Source organism: Vanessa atalanta, chromosome 7, assembly GCF_905147765.1.
Source record: "Vanessa atalanta chromosome 7, ilVanAtal1.2, whole genome shotgun sequence".
Taxonomy (NCBI): Eukaryota; Metazoa; Arthropoda; class Insecta; order Lepidoptera; family Nymphalidae; genus Vanessa; species Vanessa atalanta.
Genome location: NC_061877.1, coordinates 9,072,313 through 9,095,739, shown reverse-complemented (window position 1 = coordinate 9,095,739; position 23,427 = coordinate 9,072,313). Strand labels below are relative to the sequence as shown.

General features: G+C 30.8%; 1 protein-coding gene across 1 annotated transcript; it reads right to left on the bottom strand.

Annotated features, from left to right (window-relative positions):
* Positions 1–514: 514 nt before the first annotated feature.
* LOC125065445 (opsin, ultraviolet-sensitive-like) lies at positions 515–22,104 on the bottom strand. The gene is made up of 3 exons (XM_047673027.1): positions 21,743–22,104; positions 1,622–1,752; positions 515–1,536 (listed from the first exon to the last, which is right to left on the bottom strand). Exons 1-3 carry the CDS (start codon positions 22,102–22,104, stop codon positions 515–517), a joined length of 1,515 nt encoding a protein of 504 aa, XP_047528983.1.
* Positions 22,105–23,427: the final 1,323 nt, after the last annotated feature.

Here is a 23,427-nt window from a genome sequence, read left to right as displayed (position 1 = left end):
TACCGGAATTTGGATAACTTCTTACAAGGAAAAAATTTCAACTCCGATGCGGCAGTCCAAACCGCCTTCAAAGAGTTTATTGATTTTCGCCTCCATTGTTTTTTTTAGTAAATAGGTAAATTAACTAACTATGATATGGCAAACGTGCATAGATAACAACGGTGCATACTTAAATATATTTTACAAAAAACAAAGGGCTTTATATTGCTCCCGTATAAAACGCCAATTTAATATGGTTTGATATGGTAAGGACCTAATGTTTATTACTTTGTGTCTACAGGTATGGAATAAAATAATAAAAATATTCTCATAATTTTATTGTATGCCTCATGATGTTTGTTACATATTAACTAGAATAATATTATTCAAATTAATGTTTAATAATACTGTTATTAAAATAGTGATAAGTAATTAGAACATTATCTTTGTTTCACTACATACTTTTTTTTTACATAAATTAGCATGTATGTATTAGTACTGATGTCATTTAAAATATTTTTTAAACAGACTCATCTTATAGATCAAAGGAGGTGTTTGTCAATCGACGATGAAAACTTTTTTTTTTAGTAAATTCTGGTTTCGAATACCAAGTCGGCGGTGTAATGACACTCTCTTCAAAACTTTTCATGCTTACGCTTCTTTTCGACTTCTGTGAACCTTCTCTTTCTGATATTCTTGACGATATGGTCTCAATATTTGGAATATCTTTCGAATTGGGAACATTGTAAGGAATATCTTTCATTTCTATGATTTCCACATCAGTCTCGCTTAGATTTTTACTCTGTCTATGAAATTTGCTTGTTTCAGTACAAGCGGCAGTTTTAAAAGTTCCCGTCATACGGCGAGATTTATCCCTAAATAATAGTTTCTGGAGTTCTTTTTTAAATTTTGGATGTGTAATTATATAAATGAAAGGATTAATACAAGCAGCAGTCTTACAAAATAAAGCAGGAATCATGGAAGTTATTGGAGTTATGACGTCCCTTTTACCGAAAATTCCCAGTAATGAAATGATAGCATACGGAGTCCAAGATACAAAAAATAATGCAATGACTACAATAACGAGGACCGCTAATTTAAGTTCCGCTTTGCGTTTCGTTTGTTCTTTGACGTGTCTAGATGAAAGACGCTGCTCTTGATTTTTTGAATTCATGTTTCTTTTGCCAACAACAATACTCAGAATACGCGTATAGCAGAATGAAATTATGCAAAGTGGCACCAGCCACCCGGCGCAAAAGAATGCGAATATAAAATAGCGAGGTGGGATTTCGTCAGTCAGGTAGTCAAAGCTGCAGCTCGTTAGGAAGCCTTCGGGAACATAGTGACCGTATCCAATGTCTAAAGCTGGTATCATAGCAAAGAATCCAGCGTAGAACCAGGCACCGACGGCTAGCAAGCGAGCCCGGATAGCTGTGAGCGCTCGCAGAGGCTCTAGTGGATACACCACTGCCCAGTAACGGTCCAAAGCAATGGCAGTAAGAGTAGCGATTGACGTTGTGCCGCTCAATCCACCGATAAAACCATAAACCACGCAAGCTAAAATGGTTTAATAAAAATATTAAATAAAATAAACAAGACAAAATATTTTTATTAATAAAATATATTATATTTATATACCTACCAGACTTGCCTAAAGCTGGGCCGAGGTAAAATGAGTTAAAAATGAAAATTGGTGTTTTGGCCAACATCATAAAGTCGCTTAGAGCAAGATTAGCCACTAAAATATTCCCCGGAGTGCGTAGTGTCCGGCACCTGTGACCAAAAAAACAATGAATATTAGTTCTAGTATGAGAACAGTCTTAAATATAGACATTTCAAAAAGCTGAACTTAAAATTGTCGACGATTATTTTTTATGAGCATTCTTCGCCATCTTGACTTGTCTCCGACTAGGTTAAAGCATGATAAGCATGCTGTCGGACATAATGACTGGACTAGAACCCGATTCTGCTTATTTTTATGTATTTGATTCTTTACAATAAGGGACGTAAAATAAAAAGTTCACTAATTTAACTTTTCCACATACTGTTAGCATATTAATTATGTTTGGTTATTATTTATGCATGATGTCGCTCGCAAATTTTGATGTGTACTAAACTTTACGGTTTCATGGCAAAACGTATACTTAATATTCAACATTCACGAAAACAAATCGGTAAACGTAAATTTAGTAGCTTGTAAATGTGTTGCTGGACAAAACCTGTTTCTGAGAAAATTTAGAGCTTATTTTACTACGCTGCTTCATTGCGGGTCGGCGGATATACGTATATATGTTTGAACTGCACACATTGGGTACTTCACGATATCTCTCTTCAGCGCTGAGCACGAGATGAAATATTATGAACACAAATTAAGCGCGTGAAAATTCTGTGGTGCCTGAAGGGTTTGAACCCTTGTAACCCATTAGGATTCACGTGTTCCAGCCAATAAGCACTTGTGCACAATACTATAAACAATAACATACGTAAACACAGTGAACAATAACATTATATACCACGTTTTCAGATTAGGTAAGCAAATGTTGTAGTTTTTCCATTATTCAATAGTTCACAGCTCAGACGTGATTTTCTCTGCATACAGATAAGATGTCCCTATTTCTTTTCATAATCTATGATTATGTAAAGCTTACACTATTACATCTCAATTGCTTAACGATAACCATTTAGCGATGTAAGTGTCACACAGTGATTTTGACTTCTGAGATTATTAACTTATATTAGTAGGAGGGACAATGGGTCAATTTTTATTGGTATCATACCATAATGTAAATTGGAATAACGACAAAAAAATAATACCTACTTCTATGCAGAGTCTTTTTTGAGCGCTGCAGTGTATTTCTAAGCTTTATCGTATCATACGGGTAAATATTTTACAGTGACCTCCTTACCAAAACCTCCTTTTTATAAATAAAAGTTATACGGGCCGGCAAATAAGAAATCTAACGGTAAGTGGTCACTGCCACACATTGACATTGATGCTGTAAGAAATATAAACTATTTTTTGCGTCGCTACCAACCTTGGGAGCTAAGATATTGTGTCTCTTGTGCCTGTAGGAACAATATGGTCATACAACATTCTAAGAATATTTATATTCAAAAATAAAAATACTACAAAAATATTATGTAAAGCATCTTTCCCGGTGGTTCAAGAGTTGCAGCAACGTAAACTAACCTAACCGTCGACACAGAGCCGTGGGCGACTCGAGTCGCGACCGAAGGGGGTATGAATCCTATGCGCCCCACGCTTTCCGCTCACGAATAGAGAGGCGCATCTTCGTGGATTGATCACTGAACTAACAACAAACTCATAGATTTGTGAGCCGGTGGCGGTTAAAGGAACATGTTTGGATGGCCTACTTGAAAAAGTATATTTCTTAGTATCGTATACATTTTTATCTGTAATATTATAGTGGTGATAGTCGTAGAAATAATGAATTACTATCATTAATATATGTTTAATTAATTATAATTAAATATGCTTCGAAAAAAAAGATTCGGAGAAATGTCAAATTTAGACATTTTTAATATACATATAATATATTTGGTATCCTAGCTTTAAACATTAGGTATACACTTTCTTTTGATCTGCGAAGCGTTATTTAAAATCCATTGTGTGAATGTCGAGTGCTTAATGATATAAATTCCATTGACCGACCTCGCAGTTCTATATTTACATTTTTCTCATTTTTTATTTTCATAATATGTGTCAAATGTTTGTGACTATTATTAATTTTTGTTTTTTTTTTTTAGAAATTTGTGCATATTTTTAATTAGAATAAATTGGTAGACCACAAAGTATTAATAATTATACCTTTAAAGATTAGGTAAGTATATAAAAAATATATATATTTGTAAGAAATTTATAAAAGTTATGAATTTATATTTACACAAATATGTTTGTTATTATTATGCGTGTATTGATATAATAATGAACCACCTTACCACCAACACAAAAAGCTGTGACATTTAGTACTTCGATATACTACCACACTGTAACATAATCTTGAAATAAACATAAATGTTTTTTTACTGATTTAAAATAGTATTCACTATTATAACTAAGTTGCGAGTTTGACTTTAGTACAAATATAAAATTGTTGAATTAATAAATAAAAAACATTACCAGACTCAAAATAATATACAATTTAACTTGAAAATTCTCATCTGGAATGAAAAATAAACGATAAGAATTCGCAATCTTTTGTCAGATTTTCCATTACAATCACAAGTACAGTTTCAACAGTTCAGCTCGCAAATGTATACGGACCTTCAAATTTGTCTTATATGGAATAAATCGATACGGAACCATTGTTTGTTCTCCGTATCAATGCGATACAAAAGTGGTATAATAATGTCAACCAACCAGCAGAAGATGATTTTATGAGTTCTATATTATGCATTCCGCAATATATACCTATTGTATTATTGTTTTAATTTCTAGTTTCAACAAAATATAAGTATCGATATATTTATAATATGATAATAAAATTAACTTGAAACTGTTGAAGTTATACAAAATAACGGATTTAGTTAATGTGTACTGTGTTTAATTAGTGTATAAAAATATAGATTAGTTCCTCATATTATTTTATATTATACTTGATATGGTACCAATAACTGAGAAGAACTTTTGTTGAGATTCATATAAATGAGTTCTGTCAAAACAATCTCCTTTATGTCTTAACTAACTTCAATCTACAGATTAAAATCAGTGTATCTTTAACTATTTGTATATATGTTTAAAATTAACAAACAATATATATTTTTGAAAGCAACCAGTGTTGTTGTAATTGGGTAGCAATGACCAACCTCAACCTTGTCACAACTAGATGCACGAAATAGGTCATGGGCAAATAATATCCCCTTCTATTTATTCCTCTTTTGTCTAAGTTTTTTTTTTGGATTTGTTCTCGAAGACCCAGCTTTTGGGTGCTGATGAATGCTGAAAATTACTTGCGTAAAACGAGATGTTAAATCGATGAGGTGTGAAAAACAAACTTTTTTTGAGAAATAATACATATTAAATTGGACCTATATGATTGGTCCAAATAGATTGAAGTTATGTATAAGATAGAGCAATACTTAACAGATTTACTCAATAGCAATTTTACGTATTATATATTATATTATATAGAATATAGTATTTACCATTGGAATTATTTATATGATGGCTCTAATTATATAGAATTAAAATTAAAAGTAGCTGCTGTACAGCATTTAACCTGCGAAATATGAACCAGCCCTACTCTCACCAGTGGAGGCAATAAGTCTAGGTTTTATACTTTTAGTAAAGAATTTTGCACTATTACTTTAAGGACAAAGTATTTTATCCGCAGCGGCCCTTAACATTGTTTTTCTCTGATTTGAGTTGGCGCCTGTTGATCAACTGTTAGGGAACCGGTGTCAGTCCATCAGGTCCCTTGTCATCATTACGACTATTTCCATGATGCACAATCAAAGCAGGAACGTCAATGGTGGCAAAAGCCCTTTTCTTGTATGTAGCCCTTTTCTATTAAGAGAACCGTGGCAGAAAAGCCTGCTTGATCTCCTTGGACAAGAAAAACGACCTGAAATAATATGGCAACACTTACAATTTTCTTTATTCCATTGACACCATATCGATTAGAAAGTCTGGTTAGGATCCAAGAATACTAATTAAATTTTTTTTTCTTATGAATAGTATAGCATCAATTTTATTGATAATACCATAATTTAAATTTAAATGGCCAATCTGTCAATATTCTCCAAAATATATTTATTTTGTTATTTACAATAGGCTCTATGCCGCTCTCAAATAGTACTGCACAAAGGAAGGAGAGTATATTAATATTGTATATACCATTTAATTGTGTCGCTCTATGCAAAATATCAGCTTGCAGCACAGCGAGTCGTCGTGTTTGGAGAATCATAAGAAATGTATCGCTTACCCGCGTTCCAACATGGAAAGTATAACTTGTAATTTCGAACTGGAATTAAAACTTAATTAGTAGATCCAGCAATAAAACATTTTGATAACCTCCGTGGTCGAGTAGTGTGTACATCGGTTTTCATGGATAAGCCACTCCGAGGTCCCGGGTTCGATTTCTGGCCGAGTCGGTGTAGAAAAAGTTAATTAGTTTTCTATGTTGGCTTGGGTCTGGGTGTAACACAACTGCTTCAGCTACTTACAATGGGATCAGAATAATGTATGTGATGTTGCCCAATATTTATTTTTAGTGACATTGCGAACTTAAGTAACATTCAAAGAACGCTCTTATAGCTCCATATTATCCAGTAAAAATAGCCGATATCGATATAGCGGTCTTAGACTGCACTCGTACGTACGAGTGCAGTCTAGGCTGAACGTAAACTCCAGTAGGGAAGGATATTTTAAAAACAATTTTGTAAATACGGACCTTCTGTATGAAATTGTACTTAAATATACAAGTATACAAATCAAAATATTATATGTGATCTAATGAACTTCAAAGTGAAGAGGTTATTTAGTATGTAGTATCCTTAACTTGCCGACTAGGCAATGACGCGCTTGTTTAGAGTCTTTAAACCTCTACTGTTACAGCTACAATTGTCAATATTAAAATCCTGTACGACATTCTATGGCCCGCCCCTCTTCACGGTCCATAGCTGTTCGCTCCGATTTTGTCATTTTGTTTAAAGAGTAATGAACTAACTAATAGCTAACCAGCAGTTAAAGTAACTGTAACAAAGTTTACTAGTGTTGGGTGGGTAGGTTTATAATATCTTCGAATGAGGCGACTCGTATAACATTGATCAAACTTTTCTTTGTAATTCTTTTGATCACATATTATATTTCGTCGCTTCATTCGAAGATATTATTTACCATGTATGTACATAGATGTTTTGAGAAAACATTCTTTGTAGTAACTCAAGATATTCGATTAATAAATACAACCCAAACATATTATCTTGTTTTATTTACATACCTTTAATTGGATAGATATAATTGAACCAATTAGTATACTTTAATCAACTAACTAACAATCTGTATAATTTTTATTTACTTGAGGGCGAAGGCATACTGATTGGGCTAAATCATCGTTTTTAATTATATTGAGTTTGTATGCTCTTGCAAATGTGTTTGAATTTGTCCATACTGTTGTTTCCCTTACAATGTCGATGCATATAAGTTTACGTATGTCTCGTGGACAGAGAACACTGGTATCCAGTTTCTGCTAGTAACTTTCCAGGATATTGTAAAAGAGTCGACGCGTAAAGTATTCGGGTCTGGTAATCATGAGACATAAATGTCACTTTTAGAGTACAACAAGCAAATAAATCAGTAGCTGGTTGTCCAAACTTATTTATAATTCTTTGAAATGCATCATTAGACAACTTTCATTCATAACTCCAGCAGTATCCTTCATAATAATGAACAGTCTGGCATTTTAATAGCAATAGCATTTAACGCAAAGTAAAATTCCAAAAGCTCTAAATATGAAATTCATATTCGTTTTTCTTTCAAGACCCATGTCTTGAAAGGAACTCTGACTCTTACAAGCGTCCAAAAAATTGTAAAGCATAATTATTTATATTTTATTCATTTATACGATTTCTAAACATTGTGCTTCCAACAATTTAGGTCATCGAAACGGCAACCATAATCCTAATGAATATATACCATACAATTATAATTATAATTATTATGATCTAACATTATGTATTTCTGTCTTTTAATATCTTTCTGCCTTTATAAGCCATATTTGACTGCTGGGCACGCGGCCACTGAGACGCCTATTAGCTGAGAAAATTCCCTGATCGTTCATGGGGGAGTGAAAACCTTTCCATTTTTTGCGAATATTAAAGTGTTTGTCATTAGGTAACGCTTAGTTAACATTTTTGAGTTAAAAACGACAAAGAATATCATCTGAATATAGCACCGATTGTAATCCTTGTTGTCTTAAAAAAAAATTAAAACTTTCATGATCTTTGTAAATACTCTGGGTGCAAGAGATACTATAAGGCATTGCATGAAACTCATAAGTTAAAAGTTCTAACTCTAATTTCATCCCATATTTTTTGTTCTCTTTAAAAATAATATTATCAAACCTAAAAAATACGACAGACTTTAAGAATTACCTAAGGATGGGTATTGATAAAATGAAAAGACGGATTAAAAGTAGACAGATAGAAGGGCGGCAAATTAATGTTGCAATCGCAGATGGAGTAGAGATACACAAATCTAAGATGACATTTTCTCGTTTGCTCTGGTATATTATGAACTATAGTTTTTGATTAATATATGTATATGTATTTATAATAAATACAATACTAAATAAATATATACAATACAATACTATAAGTAGTTAAGTTCAATAGTGTTTATTATAAATATGAATGTAAGCATTCAAAACATATTTGTTTAGTAAATATTCTTATGTTTAATATAATAAAAAACAAAAATTGTAACAATTGGTGCAATCAATGTGAAAATGAGGAATCGATTGAGTCAGCTAAAGTTCGTGGCTTACTTTTGATTCCAAGTTGCAATCGGTCCCCTTTACAAACGGATTAGCGAGTAGACTTAATGAGTTGTACTGTTGTTAATTCGTCTTTAATCCTTCTGTGATTGGATTAGGTTATATATAGAATACATCCAAGATATAGAACACATCCAAACAAATATATACACATAATTTCTTCAGATGATTAGTATTAGAAGGTTTAAACGGAATTCACTTTATAATTATGAATCAAAGACAATTTACTTCGAGGTACTACTAAAAAAATAGGTAGATATTACTATTAAATTCTAATACTACTACTACTACTAAAAAAAACTCAAAATTTGAACTGTATAAACATCTATATAAATTATATTTCATTACTATTAGGTAATATGTGAATAGAAAGGCCTGATTAACGTAATTACGAGTTAAACTATATTCACTACATTAATAGTCATAGCTGAATTTCGGGGAATTCGGCATTCGGAAATCCGGGGCTACATCTCTGTGAGATTTTTTTTAAAACAATTCGTTTTATAAAATACTTGCATTTTCGTCTCAAATAAAATACAAGCTTAATGATTCCATCTACCTGCAAACAATTCATTCGGATTATTATTAGTGGCTAACATTTCTTTGCCCCAGGGCTTCCAGAGTTCTAAATCCAACTGTGCTAAATACTACAATAACAAGTTACAGCACTAACCTTTGCTTTAATTAGTATTGATTCTTAACCCGGATCCTATTCTCTTATAACAGTAAGTATGTTTATATCTACATATAAAAATGGGTTGTTGATAAAGATAAATTAGCTTAGCTTAGCTCGTGTATGGTCATTTCTCAAATTCATGTTTCACTCGCATACGATATGATTTAACCTGCGTTAAGTGTACTATTTCAATAAAAAGTAACTTTACAGATATAACAATTTTCCACTTATTGAAAGCTATAGTACGAGTTAAATTGTGGGAAATTTTCAATCAATTTCATTTTCCTTTTATATCCGTTTATAAATGAAATTTCCTGAAGGATTTTTTTTGTGACATTTGTGTAAATCTATTAAAGTAAATTGTGTTACGACAGCTTTTATGAAGTCAAAAAAAGATAACTTAATAGTACTTAATTTAATATTATTTATTCTGAAAAACTGCTGCTGTAATTTTTAGATATTTTCTAACACTTTCGAAAAAAATGTTTTTAATTACTTTATTAACAAAATTATATGATATAAATATAATTTTTACTCTACAGCACTGAGGAAAATTTTGCTTTTTATCATTGGATATATTTTAAAAATTGGAATCTAGCTTTCAGAGATTACCCCCTACATGCAACCATAAAATCTTTCAGCTTCGATTTCACACTCCAACATGGTAAATTTCCAAAAACACTGGAACTAGCTGTTATTTACACAGAACAAGAACCCTAAGTACAGAATTCCGTTTTTATAGTTCACAATAATGACTGAAAGACACTTCCACAAATCAACCACGATTCAAGCGTCTTTAGTGATAAATGTCATGAATTTAGTAGGAGAAACTTAAATATTGATTTCCATATTGCTTATAATAGATATAACGAATTTCCAAACAAACTTTCATCTCCGATTAACCCCCTTAAAAGGTAAATTTTAAAAAATCCTATCTCAATATTCACTTTTAGTTCATAACGAATTTCGTACGTTAGTCAGTACAGTAATTTTATAATTTTATTACGTAGATAAATGGGATAGACGATGAGAGAAGAAGCGAAGAATTCGCGATTGAAACTGCTTTAAGTTTAGAGTTTTGATGTGACAAGTATGGATTTTCATGTTCCTGTAATATAGGTATAAAATGTATAAGCATATATAGCGAAAGTTTAAAACATTCCTGCACTACATCCATCTAGCGAAGCTGATATTTCACGTATTATTATGCTAGTGGCAGTACAATCTATTTAATAGTTTATATACTAAATAATAGTATATATGTGAAAGATAATTCGTTTATTCGGTACGTATTCACGTCGTAACCAATGAACCGATCATCATGAAATTTTGCGTATTTACCAGCAGGAGTACTGAAAAGGAATTAGAGTACCTAACACTTACACCCCTCTCCTCAAACGCGGTCGAAGCCGAGGAAATTTGTATGGAATAAATTAAATATTTCAATTTTAAGTGAAAGGCGAGTACTAACTTTATTTCTTTTCACAGTTTCACAAAATTTAATTTTAGACTTTTATCTATTTATTTCGTGTAGAAGGTACTTAGTTAGGCGAAATATGACAGGATTTCGCTTAGTGTTTAAAGGTAGAACACATAGAGCTGCAATTTAGTTAGCTAAGCAAGGCCTCATAATTGCTTCTGTGGCATTCGCATGGTACAATTAATTATGGTACAGAGACAGCATCAACGTATATATTAGTCGGAATGTTTATTAATTATTAAAAGCCTTTCGATATTAAAGTTACTGTTTTCGTTATAGTATCGTGATGATAATTAATAGGGAAAAACGATAAATGACTAGTTTATATAATTTATACTTGAGAATCTTCCAGCGGCAGTAATGACTTTGTATACAGTCTCTTAATATGTCTATATTACTTACTTAAATAGGATTTCAAAGAATTAGTTGTTGTTTAATAATATTAAACAAACATAATAAATGTAATATGTTTTATTTAAATTTTATAAAGTATATTGTACACACGTCACGCGTGTATTTATTAAGTTCACTTTAATTCAGCCAAGCGCATACTTTATTCACTTACTACTTACTATTTTAATGTTAGATTTCTAGATCTCATATTAAAGTTAAGCAGCATTGTACTATGTACAAGTCTTTTGTTTAATTCACCTACCATTGTTTGTCGGTACATTGGTTTCTCGTAAGAAGAATGGAGTACGGTTTGACTGCTTTGTAATGAATCAGTGAAAAACATAAATGCATTGTTTGAACATGCTTTTCTGTGAGTAAAATAGGAACGTTTAATGTAATTGGATAAATTACAGTATAATTTTAACTACTCATATATTTGATCTTAAAAATCTAATTATATGAGTATTAATACTATATACCTACAATTTTTTACCGTATTTTTTTACTTTTGTTCGTAGCTGTATTTTGTATATGTATTTAGTGTATCTTTTGTTGGAAACTCATAAATTAAATAAATAAATGTGTAGTAAGAGATAAAGAATATCAAAAATGTTGTATTTATAATAAATTTACCTTGGTATAGTTTATTGATAGAATAAGGTCCAAGAAATGAATTCATCAGACGAAGTTTTGAGTACAATATACGACGAAATTGAATGTATCGGTAATAGAGATCGTATATATACGAATTTTACTATAATTTATCCTTAAACTTTACAAATTGATCGATTTTCTTTATTAAGTTGAATATAAGAATAAGGTAGCTCAGGTAGCTACTAAATAAATATATTTAGTACATTATCCTTCCTTTCAGACTTAAAATAATTGATGTCAAGTGCCTTTTGTTAAATTAGCAAATACACAAAATACACTGTTAAAAACTTTTTAGAGTAATCTCAAGGTCAATTAAAATATATCTAGTGTTAGAGTGGATATAGTAGAGATAGATCAAAAGGGCTACTTGTGCCAACACCATCAATTTTTTCTCTTTAGTAAAAGAGGGAACTAGCGGGGAAATTTATAAAATTGCCATCGGACATGTATCAACCTATGAAGGATGAAATTTGAATGAATTCCGCTGAAATGAGAATATTGAGTTAGATATCTGAGTTGGGGACAACAGATAGAATACGATATGAGTATATATATAAGTAAAAGTTAAAAGCTCTTGTGACGAAAAGCTGAAATAGAATCAATTAATAACATTGTGGATAAATCAAATCAAAATATACTTTATTCAAGTAGGCTTTTACAGGCACTTTTGAATCGTCATTAACAAACTATTTAAAGTAAAGCTACCTCCGGTTCGGAATATAGATTCTACCGAGAAGAACCGGCAAGAAACTTAGTAGTTACTCTTTTTTAACATCTAAAAATACAGTAATGTTAGTTAAATACAATTATATATGTGTGTTATATCTCCTGCCTGGAAATCTACAAGCATTAAATCCACGCTTTTTTATCATCTGTATAATCTTGTATCGAATAATATGCCTTCTTTACCAATGTATTTTTTACAGATGACTTGAATCTATGACACGGCAAAGTTAAAAATGTCTGCGGAATTTAATTATGTAATACAATGGGAGACTAATCGTGCTATAAGAATGGTGACAGTAAGAAAAAGAGCGAAAAAAATTACCTGGACTATGTTATGTTAGGTTAGGCTAGAAAAAAATTAGCTGGACTGTGTTAGGGAGGATCTGTGCTAAAATGGTGTAACTGAGGATTACTAATGAGAGAGATAAATGGAAGAGTAAAACACATTGCGCCGACACGAAATGAATGGGATAAGGTCAAGCGAATAATGAGACATTTCGTTCGTTCGTTGATTTATTTGATGTTTTAATTTAGCTTCAATAATTTAAAACTACACATGTATTGGTTCAGACTGTTGAGGAAAGGCTTAAAGTCTATTTAATATTATTTAATTAAACATACAGTTATGTAGTCTTTCTTCTAAAAAATTGCTTTATTTATTATTTCTTTTTCTTTTTTTTGGAACCAAAAAAATACATAATAGCTTATCTTAATTAAATATGATAAAGTATAAATATAAAATGTATATTTATACTCAATTTTGTTTTCAACTTTTAATACATTTTGTAGCTCCAAAATATATTAAAACTTTAAGATAAAAAATAAAAATGTACCAAGTTACTGTTAAATTGCGTATAATGTAGGTATTTTCCTCTTAGTGATGGCTGGCCGAGCACCGACTAGCGAATAATCTCGAGTGGGAACGCTTGACATGGAATTACTACAATTATATTTACTTATTATCAATTACCGTATTTTACATCACTAAAATGAAAAAAAAAAACAAATCTTTTACTACCACAATGCTTTACCCTATTAATATTTCATTAATCTTATCATTTTTCAAAAAAAATACTTAGTGAAACTGGAACTACTAGTTGTTGGTAATTCTAACTATTTACGGTCTACAATCTACCTACCAATAATAAAAAAAATAGGTACACACAATATTACGCAGGGTCGTGTACCTTCGTAATATTCGTAGTGTTACTTCGAATCATACCGAGTTACTTTTGTTCTACCCCTGGCAATTTTGAAGCGTTATATTTGTTAGAAAATAATTAATATATTCAAATAAATTATAATGTACTAACTACTAGTACTACTTACCAGTAAACTTGAAATTTTATAGTGCTTCACTAGTTTGATAGAAAATTTGATTGATAGCCGGAAATTAAATTGAAGGTTCTAATTGTTACGTTCGTACCCGGTACTTCGCCTGTTCGGAATTTGTAAAACAGAAAATCTATTACTTATTAAATATAGTGTTGGGATTTCAGACACATTTTCCGGAAATAAATACGGGTGTGTTTATCGGTGCCGTTACAGAGGCCGCGAATTGAAATATGTATTTTTCAATGTTATCAAATTGCAATTTCCTCGAGTCATACAAGATATCTTTTAATTATGTTTCTATAGTGACATGTATACATATTTTATTTACGGATGTATATATCTATGTTTTATATAAATTTTAATAACAATCACTACATTTTATGAAAACTACCCCCGGGTCGCCTTTATGTCGTCTGAACGTGACAAACCCCAATACTACCGATCGGATTTTCACACGGTTTTCAATCATGAGGAGAACTCGGCTTAGATGTTAAATTCATTAATTTTTGTGTAAATTTGCTGAGATATAACGCTAATTGTTGATGAGCTATACTGGCTGGCTTTACTCGTATATATTACCATATAAACGTATGATGCAGACGCTTAATCTACCCGTAAGGAAATGGAACGATACTAGAAACTTTCAAATGCAAAAAAAGAAATGATAATTAAGCATCCAATCCGTTTAAACCAGCGAAAGGAAAAATGAACACTTGAAAGTATTTGTGTTTGCTTATAATCTAAGTTTTTATATATCAATGACCATCCACCAATCACGCATTGGAGCAGCGTGGTGAAATATGCTCTTCTCAATGGGAGAGGAGGCCTTAGCCCAACAGTGGGAAATTTACAGGCTGTTAATGTAATATATCAATGCTTGAATGACACGAATACCATTCGTTATTACTCTTTGAACCTGAACACTTTAAAGAAATATCGAATGCGTGGGTGGTACCGCCGTCTGGCTTGCAGAAAGACTTATCATTAGTAGATCTTAAGATTTATTTCTATCATTTTGTAATAAAATCAAAAATATAGACTGAATATTTAAATCGTAAAGAATATGAATGAATTGAAAAATAATATTTCTTTGAATGTACAAAATATTAGTAAGTATAGTTACTTATTTTATTTAGTTCTACTAAATTCAAAGTACAAACGACATTCGGATTGAAATGTATTTAAATATTAGATTATGTGTCCTTTTTTTATAAGTCCACGTATTAATATGTCAGCATCAAAAATTTCCATAATTACAGCTAGGTACGTATTATTATACAATTATTTATATTATCGGCAGGCATATAGGCCACCTGATGGTAAGTGGTCACCACCACCCATAGTCATTAGCGAAAGAAATATTAGACATTCCTCACAACGCCAATGCGCGATCTACGTTGGGAGTTAAAATGTTATGTCCCTTGTATCTGTAGTTTCACTGGATTACTCAGCCTTCAAACCGGAACACAAGATCATTAATTAATTCTGTTTGGTGATAGAATATCTGGTGAGTGGTAACATAATCAAACGGACTTGCTCAAAGCTTTACCACCAAGTAAATATAAATTTGTAAGCTACGAGTACATACTATAAATATATGTTTTTAATTAATAATTTGAAAGATTTATTTGAAGTAATTATTATATGTACTAAAATAAATAATATGTTAAGTCAGATTACTTTTAAATGAAAGATCTTAAATTTTTGCTGTTTAAAAATTTTCCTAATCTGTTATTCGAATTACTCTGTAACTCGTAATGGCTTTCTAAAGCGAGTAAGGGACAAGAATTAAACTAAAGCAATCAAAAAGTTTTAGTTAATAATATTTTTTTTTATATTTGAAACTGAAAAGTTAATATGAATGTTACTTTGATTCGGAATTATTAATACTTACGCCCATCTTCAGCTAGTCGATATCTATTAATAGTGTGAAACAAAGTAACATACTGTTTATGTCTGTATTCCCGTTTTAGTTTCTAAAAGACATATTAGTATAATTATTTTGCAAAAAATTGCTGAACTATGACGATGTTTTATCTAAAATTCAGTTATCTTACGCTTACATGGCTGACGCTGTTTGAGGAGATACTTCAACACAATGTAATAGAAAATTGCAAAATGTGAGCCGTAGACACATTATATTTCAAAATAAGAATAATAATTAATACTCATATTTCTCTTTCTGACGTTCTCATATAAGCTGATTAATAAGTAAAGTTTTAAATTGATAAATACTTTAAATAAATTGCTAAGTGGACCTCTCAGTTTTTTATTAATATATTGCACCCAAACGACGCCGGGTGAATATAATCCACATAATACTAATCTTTTTAAACAGTAAAAATACGTTTACTTAATGAATGATATATTTCGAAAGAAAATTTAAGTAGATGCTATTTAAGCAAAAATTGTCAAAACTATAAGATATACTTGAAATTTTTATATGGAATATTTCCCATAATTTATCCAAAAAGATAACAGTTTTTCTATATATAAGTGTTTCGCTAATTATAAAAATATCGGTAATAACGAATTAGTCAATGTCTACTAATAAGCGTGTGGAAGATTATTCAACTCCGTATCGAAGGTTAAGCTATCGGCGGCACTGCCACTGTGCATTTAAACGGAAATCGATAGAAAATTAAACATAGTATGAATTGTTTGTTTTAAAAACAACCTAAAAGTATTTTAAATTAAAATTGATATAGAATAAGGTATGTTATTAAGATTATTAATAATAATAATAATTTGTGTTTATAATTCATCTCGTGCTCGGCGATGAAGGAAAATATCGTGACGCTGCATGTGGCTAATTTCAATGAAATTCTGCCACATGTGTATTCCACCAACCCGCATTGGAGCAGCGTGGTGGAATATGCTCGTAACCTTCTCTTCAAAGGGAGAGGAGGCCTTAGCCCCATAGTGGGAAATTCACAGGCTGCTAATGTAAAAAAAAAAAAATTAAGTATTATGTTATTATAAAGGAAGGTGATCACGGCAGTGTTTTCTATCCCATAATTTTAAGACGCGACTATAACTCAGAATCCTAACACGAGTGGACTCGAACTTGAAGGAAAAACAACTTGAGCATTTATCAACCTTTATTATAGAGCAAGGTTGTTATTCTTTACTATTGTTATTTATTGTCGATATGTATTTATTACATTATAAGGGTCGTCTTAACTTATTCATAGCTCTTATTAATAATATCATATCATATTACTTTCATTGACCATTAATATAAAAAAGTCGAGTTTAAAAGTTACTATTACCTAAGGTTAGACCATCGATGTGGTAAGTATTACTTCATTACAAATAACGATTCGTGCATTTAGTTGAAATAATCTGGGTGCCAATACTACAGTCAAATTGTCACTTTATCGCAGTCGAATTGAAACGTTGCCGTTTAGCCGTTTTCAACTAACTCAACGATCCGGTTGCGGTTCGGTTGGACTTGGATCGGAATATAATTGGGATTGCATCATAACCCATAAAAATAACTAGAATTGCCCCTCAGTTTCGATTAAGCTGAGGTGTTTGTGAGGAATAGTAGAAGTTGGATCGGAAATGTGTCATAATCGTAAGACAATCAAATGGCCCAATGAAGAATAAGAATGAACTTATTTATTTACATTTCATTACAAAGTATTGAAAAAAAAAACGAATAAAAAATGTTGTCAGTAGCTTTTGTAATACTATTTTTTACACTCGGCTACGTGCTCTTCTGATTTTAAGACCATATTCCCACTCCACTCTCTAGCTCTTAAGTTAGCTCTATGCAAAAGTCACTCGATTTTCTCGTTGCTTCGCTCTGCACGATTATGTACGTACCTTCGCATTTATATTTGTTGGAAGAATGTAAACAACGCCTAGTCACTTTAATAGTTGTTTTTGTCATCACTTAACTTCTTCTAGCGAATGTCAATGTGTTATGTCCTTTTCAATTTTTTCAATAAATCGTTTTATTATTATATTCTAAATCGTATTATTTCTACAATATTATTGGTGGGTTCTCCGCTTCGCCTGCGTGGGTGGTTGCTGGCGGTGAAAGAAATAGTTGCCCTTACATTAAGCAGACGAGATTGTAAGATTCTTTAGATGTAATCTAAATAGACAATATTTATAAAATTTCGGATTTAGGATTATACAATATTATTTTTCTCAGAAAACCTACTACTGTTCAAGATTAATATAATAGAGCTTAGAAGCTTAGATTTGTTATTGAATTAATATTATTTGAATTCTAAGCATAAGCGAAATTCTTAATTTATGTATCTGCCTGAATTTAATTTGGTTTAAAAATGTTAATATTAAATCTATTCCAATCTATTATTACATATGATTTCCATCAATATTTATTATGAATCTGATTTGATAAATACCCGAAGGATATGGTATATGTATAGTCAACAAACAAATTATTGTATATACCTAAATGTAATAAATGTAAAAGATAGAACTCTTCAACTTATTACACCAATAACATCTGCTTGTCTAATCAGATGACTACATTTTCTGGAGTCAAGGATCATAAATACTCAAAAAATTATAAATTGTAATAAATATAGTCATGTTAGAATTATGCCGCATTAACCGTATGTGCATATTTAAGCTTCTGTAAAATATAACTTCTTTTGATAGCACTTCGGCGTATTGTTTACACGTTCATGCTTGGCTGGAGATTTTACATTAATTATATTTTTTACTTGTACAGCGGAATATTACATGTTGAGTTTAGTACTCAACATGTAATATTTTCTATCGCAACGCAATATTTTCTATTGATACATTAATAGACAAAATCGAAAGAATAACGTACGTATAAAATTATTATAACTAATCAAAATGAATCATCAAATAATTTGAAAATAATTCAAGCGCGGATAATGTAAGGCCTTATAATCACAATGTCTATTATTCTTCTGGTAATATGTCTATGCAAATGAAAATGTATATTTGTAGAATCTTATGACTAGATGTTATAGGTAAATAGATTACTCATAAGGGTTTTTCATTCAATGATTTAACTGAAAGTCTATTAATTACCTAGGGAATGAATCGCAGATTAAATTCTCATACAATTTCAGGTTCAGCGATATTTTGTATAGTGTATATTTGTATATAGTAAGTGTATGTAAATATATTTTTAAAAATATTTGTAGTCTGATTCCGTAAATGAAAATCTTTTTTTTTTTTACTGAACAGAGCGGCCTTTAAACCTCTCACTTTAAAAAACATGTAAAATAATCCTATGAAATGTCTAATTAATATATTTTTTTTATCAACTGAAGGTTATGTCATTTGTACATTTAAATTTAATTTTAAAACGTAGTTGAATATAGTTACGATGTCGGCTTGCAGACTGAAAAAAAGCGAACAAAAATAAAAATATGTACTTTATTTTATAAAAACCTTGTCTTTTGCAACTTTATATTTAATTAATGGTTTGGCTTTTGTTTCATACTAAAATAACATAAAAGTAAAATTCTTTGTTAACACTTTATAAAGTGAAGTTATCCCAATTATAGGTAGAACAGAACAAGTCTTCGGGGTGTTATATTAAACTTAAATTTTCTAAATTTTAACTTGTAAGAACTTTCAGCAAAAATATATTTATCTTCCCTATCTTTTCCACGGACAAGATGACTTCCTGCACGTATGTTTATTTTATTGCACGCTTCACTGACTCAGAGTATCATTCTCGTAAATTATTAGCTATTCATATACTTATTACGTTCATATCTATTGAAGTGATATTTAAAGCACTATTGCTGTTCATGATACATTTATGCAAGGTATGCTTTAATTATTTAAGGTTGTTTTATATTGGTCGATTCATCGATATAAGCGGGCTATTGTACATATATACACACATATATATTATTATGGATAAAAAAAATAACACGTCGTAAATTCTCTACTCAGCTCTCGGAGACTCCAAGTGAAATTACGAACGAGAGTAACTAGAGAGCACCCGCACTCCGAAATCATTTCTTATCAAATAATGAAAATGCGTATAATATATGAAACCCTTTGCCTCTACCGAGTATGGAACAATTTAATACCTATCTCTATGTATGTTTTAACGAAGAATTTCAAATTGACTTATCTTATATCCTGTACACAATAAACAGGTATTTTTGTTTCAGACAGTATAAGGAAACTAGATTGACCTCAAACATAAAATAAACCGTAAGTCTTAACAAAGGTCATGTGTTTAATATCACGGAGCATAGTACATTCGCCCTGCATAGCCCAGACGTAACATGTCATATTGAACAGAAATATGCTTTTGCTAAATATGCGAAAATTATTTTGTATAATAAAGATCTCATGATTACTTCTAGAATTTATTAACAGAATCAAAAATAATCCGTTTGTCTTAAACACGGTAGTTGAATTTTGAAATTGCATTGATGATTGAGATCTTTATGTCGCTTGAACTGTTAAATTTAAATTGAGCAACGAAAGTTTTTTTTTTATGAGTTTTATTTTAAAAGTTCAAGCAGATATTTATTCAGTCTACACGCAGGCAATAAATCTGAATTACCCTTTTCCTTCACTCTCTTACTTTACGGTATTTCTCACAATTTCATTCAACCCATAATTAAATTAGTATAAATCGACTTAGTAAATACGTCTACGTGCAAGTAAATAATAATAACTTGTGTGTTGTCTAAACGCGTTAGTCTTGACATATTCATCTTGTCTTGTCTTGACAGTTCTAAACATTGATTTAACAAAATTTTCATCAATGTGTGTGTAATTGTTGGTGGTTTAAAAAAATAATGACTTCTAATGCAACCTTATATTAATAATGCATTTGGAACCCACACTTCAAATCAGAAAAATGCTGAAGCTTAAATTATGTCATTGTCTGCTAATAAAAACATGCAGGCACTCTAAAATAATAAATACTAAATAAAATACACCAAAGGCACAAACAACGTTTCTGTGGGGATGTCAATATTACAATAAGAATAAAACTGTTGCAAATACAGTAATTGCCAATTATTTCTGTGTAAACGCAAGAAAAAAACCTGCTTATTTTGTCTTAAGTTTACTACTTGTGGTAGTACGATAACAATCTAAGAATTTTAAGTCAAAACTTCGATGTTCTGTTCAATTTATTATACTAATAAATTGATTATTAGTACTATTAATAATTAAGTATACCATAGTTTTGGGGATGAATTTAGTTTCCTCGTTTATCTAAGTATGTTAATATTGAATTTAAGCATTAAAATTATTAATATAGTTTTAAGATTAACAACACAATAATCTTTTTTTGAAACAGACAAACGGACGGGAAATTGTGTCACACGAAGGGAAAAGTCGTAGCTAATGCCCTTTAGGGACTAAGATGTTATGTCCTATATGCCGGTACAGGCTCACACACCCTTCAAGCCGGAATACAACATTACTAATATGTGATTTGTAGATGGCTATCTAAAGGGCTTGCTCAAAGGCTAACACCAAGTAAAATACAAGTTTTTAGGCTTTTTGAATTTTTATCTTTGAGATGTTAAATAATATTTTGTTACACGCTATCATTATTTGCAAAATTCACGAAAGGAAAATATATTCTGAAATTATAATTACCGACTAATTTGGAAATTCTTAAACTGCGCTATACGAAAGTAAAAAAGATCTCATCTACAGTTTAATTGTTTCTATAACTTGTTTGAAAAATCTTGGCAATATACAATGTTTTTTAGCAAAAAAACGATATAATCAGCTCAAATTGCGCAAACAAACTCCTAATTGACTATGAAAACGAGTTAAAAATAAAAGTTTCGAAGTAAACAATTGTTACTAATTTGTTACTACATAAAATAATTTGATTTACTCATTCCAAAATGTTTTTTATAACTTCCAAAACTCATCACTAATTAAGTATCATTATAAATATAGTTAGTTCTATTTATTTATGTTTTTCATATAAACGATAATTAATGTTTACCTTAGGTTTTAAGTACTGACCTACAATACATCAATATGACGGTCGTGTTGCCAAGGGAACCCATCACTGCCATCACAATATATATACCACCGATTCCATAATATAATGAGGGATTGGGTGGAGGAAATTGCATCCAGTGAGGGTTGATGCATTTCACGAAGTCATCGGTGAATCCGATCTGTCGCCATAAATTTAAAGGCCACTTCTGCTTGAATCCTTGAACAAGCATCGATTCCATGGGTTCAGCTGTAACTTCTTGTGAAATGGTTTCGTGGAATTCATATCCTAAGCCATATTCATTTGCAAATCTTTTTGTCCTCGATCTTATCAACCTCGGCGATAAATTATTGTTTTCATTTGTTCTCTTACGTTTTTTCCACATTTTCAAATTGAAACAACGCCACAAAATCACACCATGACATTTTAAAGAGTCGAAATAAATAAAATAATTAATGACACTGTCTTTTAATTGTATTTTGTTTGATTTCATACTTATTTCATTATTCGTTTGCATCGAGCGATCAACATTAAAGCACTCCAGTTCTACGAGAAACATAATGAAAATAATTGTAATAGCGTGAGACATTATAATTTGTCTGTAAACTTGTGTATCAACGAAAATAATGTGGAATTCTTGAGAAGCGCGACCGTCCCGTGTGCTTTCCGCGGCGGAATGTTAACTCGACGTGGTTTTTGCATCCCGAATTGTCCCGCTACATGCGCTATTTTTGTTTGGATGTCATGTAATTTGTCGTCATTCATATGTTTCTATTTTTTCTTTGTAAAAATAATATATAATATTATTCGACGGTTGTGTGTAATATATAATTGCATGCAAAGGAAAATATTAGATGTCCTTCACTTAAATTATTAATTTTAATGCTTTCTTATTTATTTAATTTATTCTAGACACAGATTTAATTAATATGTATATATTGGAGTAATCTGATCATTTATTTACGGTGATATACGTTTATATTATAAAGTTATGTGTCTCAGTTAGATAATAAAAGTTATCGACAATATTGACAAGAATCCGGCCGTGTTGTGCAGAAATGTACCGAAATGCTACACAATTTATTCAACTGAAAGATATTTGCTTTCAAATAATATGCATAAAATATAGTTATTACATGCATATTTAATTTAACCGGAATACTGACATTATAAAAGTGTATTAAACTTTGATTTGTTTTTGTACGGGTACACACACACGACACGTATTCCTTCACAAAAAATATAGTTTTTTTCCTAAGAGCAGGCAATATTATTTAGGTCCATTGGGTATGGTAAACATCCTGTCGCATACATCCTTAGCGCGATTATTACAGTTACATCTTTGTTATATATATAATAAAATAGTCTGTCTTAGAAATACATTAATTTGCCTCTTCTATCTTTTATCTTATACTCAGCTTTTACATCTCGTGTTCAACAATATTTTTGTCTATAAAAATTATCAATATTATTAGGAATATACATCGTCGTGAATATATTGTGACGTGAGTATTTCTTTATTAAAAAAATCCCTAAGAGGCACTTGAGCTCGAAGATTATAAAAAACGGGTGATGAATGATGGAACGGATCCTGAGAGATTCCTCATAAATTCGTTGTTTTAATATCTGACGTATTTACGATATTTTATTCAAATAGTTTGCTCGATAAGAATAGTTTTTAGTATGGATTAAAATGGTGGAAGTGCTG

Coding starts and splice junctions, on each gene's coding strand:
- LOC125065445 (XM_047673027.1), bottom strand. CDS start 22,104: ATGTGGAAAAAACGTAAGAGAACAAATGAAAACAATAATTTATCGCCG. Junction 1,753..21,742: donor GTCATATTGATGTATTGTAG/GTCAGTACTTAA, acceptor TTTTGGTCACAG/GTGCCGGACACTACGCACTC. Junction 1,537..1,621: donor CCCAGCTTTAGGCAAGTCTG/GTAGGTATATAA, acceptor AAACCATTTTAG/CTTGCGTGGTTTATGGTTTT.